Raw genomic sequence first — 9,291 nt, forward strand, 5'->3', positions numbered from 1 at the left:
GCACAGTGCCACGTTGAAAGTCACTGAGCTCTTCAGTAAGGCCATTCTACTGCCAATGTTTGTCTATGGAGATTGCATGACTGTGTGCTCGATGTTATACACCTGTCAGCAACGGGTTTGGCTATGATAGCTAAATCCCTCAATTTGAAGGGGTGTCCACATACCTTTGTGTGACATATAAACATATATATAGTGTAATATAATTCAGAATCTAGAAGTATCTGCAGGTTCTTATAAAATTCATTATACTTGTGTTGCTGGAATGACTCACATTATAAAACTCCAATGAACTCAGCAAGCAAATTAAGCTTTCATCCAATCTACCACAGGCTTTGCTCTGCCTCCATTTCTTTACATATTTCCTGTTATCTTTGTCTGCATTTCTCTCTCTCTCTCTCTCTCTCTCCTCTCTCTCTCCCACCGTGACTCATGCGTCTCCCCTAGGCTCTCATTCGCCTGTCAGATTTTCTACAGTTTCACTGCGTCTCTAATCCAATTCTAAACATAATCCCAAAAAGCTCTATACCCTGTGTGTCTGCCCTACTGAATGACTCCTTACCCTTCTCTTCTTACCCTGCCTTCTCAGGTATGTTTTCCACTGTCTAACAAGTCTGGAGTCCAAAGGGCTGTAAAAGTATGGCACAGCTCCAAAGGAGTCAGGATGTGCCAGACCAGACCAAGCACACTGGCATCCCGTTAGAAAGACTGACTAATTGACAAGACTTTCTGTACAGACCAATAGATACACCAGCAGTGAGATGTATAGACCGGTAACTTGATAGACTGATAGAGACAGGTAGATGGACAGATCCAGAGACAGACTCACTGACAGATTGTCGGAAATACTAATTGGCACACAGACAGACACACACACATACACAGTCTCAAGAGAGACAGACAGACAGGTAAAGGCAGACCAATAAGAAGACCCAGACAGACTTGAAGAAAGGTAGATAGATACCCAGAGACCAGCAGAGGGATAGGCAATCAGACAGCTCAACAAATAGCCAGGCAGGCTGACAGTTGAGAGACTGTCAACTTGATGCTTGCAAGTTAATGAAGCAACTATTTTAAATATATTCAAATCATATTTTTCCTTTATTCTTTTTCATTAATTTGATTGGCAGACCACAAAGAGGGGATGGGAGGGAGGGTTTGTGGTTGCTATGGCAACAGCCTGCTCTTTGTTAAAAGGATACATTCCTGGCATCTGATCTGTGTCACGATCGATAAAACACAGCCTGCGGGGAATGGAAAATGGAGAGTATGGGGCTTCTCCCAGGCAATGACGACGAGCAATGACGACGAGAGAGAGAAAGAGAAAAAAGGAGGGAGGAAGGGGTGTGAAAAATTAGGACCAGAAGATGAGAGAACAGTAGAGAAGCAGCAGCATATATATAGTGTGGGAAAGGGAGAAGGATGGGAGGGAAGACACCAGAGTGCAGCTGTTCAGAGTCGGGGAGAGGGGTGAGTGCTGTGTGTATGACGTATGTATGTATGTATGTATGTATGTATGTATGTATGTATGTATGTATGTATGTATGTATGTATGTATGTATGTATGTATGTATGTATGTATGTATGTATGTATGTATGTATGTATGTATGTATGTATGTATGTATGTATGTATGTATGTATGTATGTATGTATGTATGTATGTATGTATGTATGTATGTATGTATGTATGTGTGTGTGTGTGTGTTTGTGTGTGTGTGTGTGTGTGTGTGTGTGTGTGTGTGTGTGTGTGTGTGTGTGTGTGTGTGTGTGTGTGTGTGTGTGTGTGTGTGTATGAATGTACTCGGCCCATCTATTTAGTGATTGGGCGGCAGGGTAGCCTAGTGGTTAGGGCATTGGACTAGTAACCGGAAGGTTGCAAGTTCATATCCCAAACTGACAAGGTACAAATCTGCCGTTCTGCCCCTGAACAGGCAGTTAACTCACTCTTCCTAGGCCGTTATTGAAAATAAGAATTTGTTCTTAACTGACTTGCCTAGTTAAATAAAGGTAAATAAAATTGTTACTCACCTCAGCAGCAGCATATACACATACAGTGCCTTGCGAAAGTATTCGGCCCCCTTGAACTTTGCGACCTTTTGCCACATTTCAGGCTTCAAACATAAAGATATAAAACTGTATTTTTTTGTGAAGAATCAACAAGTGGGACACAATCATGAAGTGTAACGAAATTTATTGGATATTTCAAACTTTTTTAACAAATCAAAAACTGAAAAATTGGGCGTGCAAAATTATTCAGCCCACTTAAGTTAATACTTTGTAGCGCCACCTTTTGCTGCGATTACAGCTGTAAGTCGCTTGGGGTATGTCTCTATCAGTTTTGCACATCGAGAGACTGAAATTTTTTCCCATTCCTCCTTGCAAAACAGCTCGAGCTCAGTGAGGTTGGATGGAGAGCATTTGTGAACAGCAGTTTTCAGTTCTTTCCACAGACTCTCGATTTTAATTCAGGTCTGGACTTTGACTTGGCCATTCTAACACCTGGATATGTTTATTTTTGAACCATTCCATTGTAGATTTTGCTTTATGTTTTGGATCATTGTCTTGTTGGAAGACAAATCTCCGTCCCAGTCTGAGGTCTTTTGCAGACTCCATCAGGTTTTCTTCCAGAATGGTCCTGTATTTGGCTCCATCCATCTTCCCATCAATTTTAACCATCTTCCCTGTCCCTGCTGAAGAAAAGCAGGCCCAAACCATGATGCTGCCACCACCATGTTTGACAGTGGGGATGGTGTGTTCAGGGTGATGAGCTGTGTTGCTTTTACGCCAAGCATAACGTTTTGCATTGTTGCCAAAAAGTTCAATTTTGGTTTCATCTGACCAGAGCACCTTCTTCCACATGTTTGGTGTGTCTCCCAGGTGGCTTGTGGCAAACTTTAAACAACACTTTTTATGGATATCTTTAAGAAATGGCTTTCTTCTTGCCACTCTTCCATAAAGGCCAGATTTGTGCAATATACGACTGATTGTTGTCCTATGGACAGAGTCTCCCACCTCAGCTGTAGATCTCTGCAGTTCATCCAGAGTGATCATGGGCCTCTTGGCTGCATCTCTGATCAGTCTTCTCCTTGTATGAGCTGAAAGTTTAGAGGGATGGCCAGGTCTTGGTAGATTTGCAGTGGTCTGATACTCCTTCCATTTCAATATTATCGCTTGCACAGTGCTCCTTGGGATGTTTAAAGCTTGGGAAATCTTTTTGTATCCAAATCCCGCTTTAAACTTCTTCACAACAGTATCTCGGACCTGCCTGGTGTGTTCCTTGTTCTTCATGATGCTCTCTGCGCTTTTAACGGACCTCTGAGACTATCACAGTGCAGGTGCATTTATACGGAGACTTGATTACACACAGGTGGATTGTATTTATCATCATTTGTCATTTAGGTCAACATTGGATCATTCAGAGATCCTCACTGAACGTCTGGAGAGAGTTTGCTGCACTGAAAGTAAAGGGGCTGAATAATTTTGCACGCCCAATTTTTCAGTTTTTGATTTGTTAAAAAAGTTTGAAATATCCAATAAATTTCGTTACACTTCATGATTGTGTCCCACTTGTTGTTGATTCTTCACAAAAAAATACAGTTTTATATCTTTATGTTTGAAGCCTGAAATGTGGCAAAAGGTCGCAAAGTTCAAGGGGGCCGAATACTTTCGCAAGGCACTGTATATCTGTATTTATGCTTACCAACTGCTCACCTCTGCAGTGTTTTGTGCTTGTTTGCAATGATTTGTCCTAAACTGCGTTACAGTGTTTTGCTATATAGCCTATGCTTTATTCTTTAAAAAAAATGTGTAACAGGACAGAATAGCCAGAGTATGATCCATAATAGGCAAGGTTAACAGAATACAAAACAGATGCATTCAGGTAAACGTCTCAGACCATCTGCTATGCCAACAACCTGTTGTCTATAGGAGGGGTTTTCCCATCCTCTATTTAAAAGTGCGGCTCCTGGGGGAACAGAATTGCCCCTGGGTCAACACCTGTCACCCACCTATTTGCATCCAATAGGGTTTCTGCCTAGTCTTTATGATGTGACCAGGGTCAATCTAGGCCACAAGCCTTAGAACAACTTGCTCCTTGTTTTTTAACACACTAGATACCCTTCAACCTTTTGCTTACACATTGATTAGTATTTACATTTTGCATCAGCTGTCCCACTTTTTAATTTTTAAAAATTATTTCACCTTTATTTAACCAGGTAGGCAAGTTGAGAACAAGTTCTCATTTACAATTGCGACCTGGCCAAGATAAAGCAAAGCAGTTTGACACATACAACGACACAGAGTTACACATGGAGTAAAACAAACATACAGTCAATAATACAGTATAAACAAGTCTATATACGATGTAAGCAAATGAGGTGAGATAAGGGAGGTAAAGGCAAAAAAAAGGCCATGGTGGCAAAGTAAATACAATATAGCAAGTAAAATACTGGAATGGTAGATTTGCAGTGGAAGAATGTGCAAAGTAGAAATAAAAATAATGGGGTGCAAAGGAGCTAAATAAATAAATAAAATATTTACAGTAGGGAAAGAGGTAGTTGTTTGGGCTAAATTATAGATGGGCTATGTATGTACAGGTGCAGTAATCTGTGAGCTGCTCTGACAGCTGGTGCAGCTCAATGTTATTGCCTATTTTCCGTAAAGTGTATTGGTGTTTTAATGCACTTTAAATTAAGTTTGATTTGATTTAAATTTAAGTTTAATTCCTTTTGGCAGAAAAAAATACTGCTGATAAAAGAAGGAAAGTGTAGATAGTGTGATGGGAAAGAAAGGGTAAGAAAGGACTGAGAGAGAGCAAGAAATGGAAAACAGAGTGATGCATGGTGGGGGAAAGATAGCATCAGGGTAAAGCTTTGTTGGCAGTAAAGCTTTGTATAACTAACAGTGCTATTTTGCAGGATAATTCATGTTAGATATTCTAATGCACTCCTCCCTGTGTGTGTTTTTGTGTTGCAGGGCTATACAGTGATGGTGGTCTGTATGGATACGAAGCTGTGTCGTAACAGAGGGCAGCGTGGGTAAAAGTTATGCGGCGCTCCGCCCTGTACCACTGCCACCCTCTTCTGGGTGGGGCTCTGCTGCTACTGCTGGCTAGCTGCGCCATGGGCTGCCCCGCCCGCTGCGATTGCTCCGCCCAGACCAAGTCAGTCAGCTGCCATCGCAAGCGCCTGCCCACCATCCCTGAGGGCATCCCCATCGAGACCCGGCTTCTAGACCTGAGCAAGAACAAGCTGCGGAGCATCACCCCAGACAACTTCTCCTCCTTCCTACAACTGGAGGATCTGGACCTCAGCGATAACCTGATTGGCGTGGTCGAACCAGGCTCCTTCAAATTTCAGCTCTCCCTGCGCTCGCTGAACTTCCACAGCAACCTCCTCCAGCTGGTCCCTGCCGGCGTGCTCTCCGGCCTGGCCAACCTCACAAGTTTGGACCTCAGCCACAACAGGCTGGTGGTGCTGCTGGACCATGGCTTCCATGACCTTCGAAGGCTGATGTCCCTGGAGGTAGGCGACAATGAGCTGGTGTTCATCTCGCAGAGGGCCTTCACGGGCCTGCTGGGCCTACAGAGCCTCACCCTGGAGCGCTGCAACCTGACTGTGGTGCCCACCGACGCCCTGGGTCACCTGCACAGCCTGGTGGAGCTCCGCCTGCGCCACTTGGGCATCGGCACCCTGAAGCCCTATTCCTTCAAGAGACTTCCCCGTCTTCGCCACCTGGAGATCGACTACTGGCCCTGGTTGGAAGTCTTACCCGCTCTGTCACTACACAGCCTCAACCTCACCACGCTCTCTGTCACCAATACCAACTTGTCTTCCTTCCCCGGCCATGCTCTACGCAACCTGCCCTACCTCACGCACCTCAACCTGTCCTTCTGCCACATCCAGCACATCCAGCAAGGGGTGCTAGACCAGCTTCCGCGACTGCAGGAGTTGCACCTGCGAGGAGCTCAACTGGTTTACATTGAACCCCTGGCCTTCCTGGGCCTCCCAGCACTACATATGTTGGACGTGTCCCACAACCAGCTGGACTCAGTGGAACGAGCTGTGTTCAAGTCCCCTGACAGCCTGCAGACGCTGCTCATGGGGGGGAACCCACTGGTGTGCGACTGCCGGCTCCTATGGCTGCTGAGTGGCCGGAAGCCACCCTTTCTGCAGCTCCCTGACCCCCAGCCCGAGTGCAGTGCCCCTGAGCGCCTCCGTGGGAAACCCCTGCTGGACCTCAAGGAGCCACTGGTGACACGGTACGTGATCTGCACCAAGCCCCGGATTAGGCCCAACACCACCCAGCTGCTGCTGGCAGATGAGGGGAAGCCTGTTCGGCTCAACTGCATTGCAGACGGGGCTCCTCGGCCCTCCATGGCCTGGGTGACGCCACATAGACAGTATGTCACAGTGAAAAGCACCGGTAGAGTGATGGTCCATACCGACGGCACCCTGGAGATCAAGGCTGCAGAGCTGCACGATAGTGGCGTGTACCTGTGTGTGGCCAGCAATGCGGCGGGCAACGCCAGCCTGTCGGCCTCGCTGGCGGTGAAGAGCCTGGGCATTAGCGACACATCGCTCTACGCCAACAAGATTGGACTCCTGGCAGACTCCAACGGGACCTGGGCCAACGGGACCGTCCTGTACAATATGACAAACCCCATAGACCTGAAGACCATCATCATCTCCACAGCAATGGGCTGCCTGTCCTTCCTGGGCGTGGTCATTTTCTGTTTCCTGCTCCTGTTTGCATGGAGTCGTGGGAAGGGAAGGCACAAGAGCAACTTTGACATGGAGTACGTTCCCCGCAAATCGAACGGGACAGCAGCTGAGGCAACTGAGACAAGCGGGCCCAGACGAGTCAACATGAAAATGATTTAATTTAACAAACGGACCAACTCATATTATAGTAACAAACAAAATACAGTGCATCTCATTTGCAAATATTTCTTTGATACAGTGGAGTCGTGAAAATGGAAGTGATGTACCGATGTAGTGGTGTTGATATGAAGATGATCTAGTGATTCAGTGGACATGTTGATAGAAACGTTATCAATGATACTGTGGACGTGTTTATATAAAATGATGTAATCATACAATACACTGGATATAATACCATATAATCCACATATCAATTTGACAGGGATGCAGTGATACACCGCCGTGTGCTAGTTGGTGATGTAATGACTAATGATGTTGTAGACTCTCGTGACACCAAGGTGAGAAAGGAAGTCTCTTGGAGCGACGGGAGAAGTTGAGATGACAGTGGAGCTATCATTGCTCTGCCATGTCTGGAGTAAATTGTGTCTAATAACCATCTGAGCTGCAGGTGTGGGTGTGAGTATGTGTGCGCGTGCATGTATGTGTACTGCCTTTGTTGTGTGACAGGGTAATCATCAAGGATAATAGGGTCCAAAGTTGTTAGACCTGCCTTTGTATTTGTTAATTCATTGTAACAACAGTATTGTCACTGTTCAGTAAAATAACGTATGTTTGTATGCACATGCAAATCCCTCCAAACATTATCCAAGAGACCTGTTGCATATATTTTCAACTAGGTCATGGTTTCCCTTTGTACCACCTCAAGATAGACATAGAGGGATTTTTGCAAATCAACCTTCAACTCAAGGAACATTTATACACACGATATTTACAACTTTAAGTGGGATTTCAGCTCAAATCACTAGAAAAACACAAGACAACGTCTTGCTGAAGAAATAGTAGCAGCTGAAAATGTTGGTTATTGCTTGGAAAAAGACCACAGGTGATAAAATTTGTATGTTAAATCCCCTTTTATTACCTTGTAAATCAATGGCAGATTTTCCTGTCAGCAAATTCCCCTCATGTAACATAAAAAAAACGGCCAGTGACAAGACTAGACACAATAGCAAAGATTTACTGACCAATGTCCCCCTTGGAACAGGACAAATCTCAGCCCCGTTGAGTTATGGGTTGTATTGTATCCCCTCTTAATTTCTTTATCCCAATGCTTCAAGCTGGCATGTCCTGAGGCCTCCCATGGGCTAAAAGGGGTTTCTGGGTATTTAATTGATGACATTTGAAGGTTGTGGTGTTTTTGTTGATATGTTTTAACTGTAAAAAAAAAATGTATATATATATATAAAAGGATGTATTAAGGGCAACTCTTTGTAAATGCAGGGATGTGCGTGTCAACATGTGTGATACCATGTTAAAGGTTGTATAAATGTTTTCATATGATAAATTTATGGGTATATTTTCAAACGGAAATAAATCGTAATCATACAGCTTTATGTGGTAATTTTGTCATTTCCAATGTCATATCAGTACTTTTTACTTTGGTTTTTACAATTTTACTTGATGTCTCAAACATTTGTAATAGCAAACCACAGATGTGCTGACTCCTTAGAAAAATGTGAACTAGAAACCAACATGGTGTGTTGTAGCAAGGATATAGATTGGTTGTAGCCTATGACGCAGGCCAAGGAAAGGTGACAAATGGGAATATTTTCATTTCCCAACAGATGTTTAATTCAACACTTCTTAAACCACACCTACTATACCCAACGAGCCTGAATCTCTCCTGAAAATCTGATAAATGTAGCTGCTCCTGATGTCTTCATTCAGCACCCTTCTCTTTACAGAGATCTGTGAAGGGTGCACTTGATGCTATCACGTTGATGGCTAAAAGTAGTTCTATCTTTGGAGTCGGCACAGGGAATATTCAAGAAGACAAGATCAAAGTCCCACCGATGGGCTTTTATCACTTTTGTTACAGTGGTTTCTCCACAACTTGGGAAAGAAAGAGGGCTCCAGTAAACAATGGGGAGAAAGAAATACCACATGGATAATATTACTCTAATTTCCGTAGGCCATTTCTCTAGATGAAGAGGATTTGGTAATCAGTGCTTTAATGATTGGTGCTAAGCGTGCTTTGCTATCTGGGGAGGAAACATTGTTATTAGCTTTATTTTATGCCTATGATTAAACTTGGTGTCTACATTGATTATAGCGAGCATATTGTGCCTGCAGTGAAATTTAATAGAAAATAATGCAGGGAAACATTCAAAACCACTTCTTAAAGCTTTTTTAAAAAGAGACAGACCAAATATTATCACCAACAAAACGAATGGCATCCATGCTGTTATTAAACCTCTTAGATTTTGAGCACTTTTGGACCGGTTCTGTGTGTACAAAAGCGCACTGTGAATGCCGTAGGGTCCTGTGCCTTCCCTTTCACTCTCCAACTGGAGCTGTATGGAAAGTGTCAGGTTTCACAGCCTACATTTGCATAGGGAGTGATTCAATCAATTC

General features: G+C 43.9%; 1 protein-coding gene across 2 annotated transcripts in view; it reads left to right on the forward strand.

Annotated features, from left to right (window-relative positions):
• LOC118368194 (leucine-rich repeat and immunoglobulin-like domain-containing nogo receptor-interacting protein 2) overlaps positions 1-8,259 on the forward strand; it is a 30,839-nt gene extending 22,580 nt beyond the window's left edge. For both annotated transcript variants that reach the window (XM_035752053.2, XM_035752054.2), the window contains exon 2: positions 4,973-8,259. In XM_035752053.2, coding sequence (XP_035607946.1) covers positions 5,044-6,879 — 1,836 coding nt within the window. In that variant the 5' untranslated portion in view covers positions 4,973-5,043 and the 3' untranslated portion in view covers positions 6,880-8,259. The remainder of the gene's footprint in view (positions 1-4,972) is intronic.
• The last annotated feature ends 1,032 nt before the right edge of the window (positions 8,260-9,291 follow it).

Source organism: Oncorhynchus keta, chromosome 35 (genome assembly GCF_023373465.1).
Source record: "Oncorhynchus keta strain PuntledgeMale-10-30-2019 chromosome 35, Oket_V2, whole genome shotgun sequence".
Taxonomy (NCBI): domain Eukaryota; kingdom Metazoa; phylum Chordata; class Actinopteri; order Salmoniformes; family Salmonidae; genus Oncorhynchus; species Oncorhynchus keta.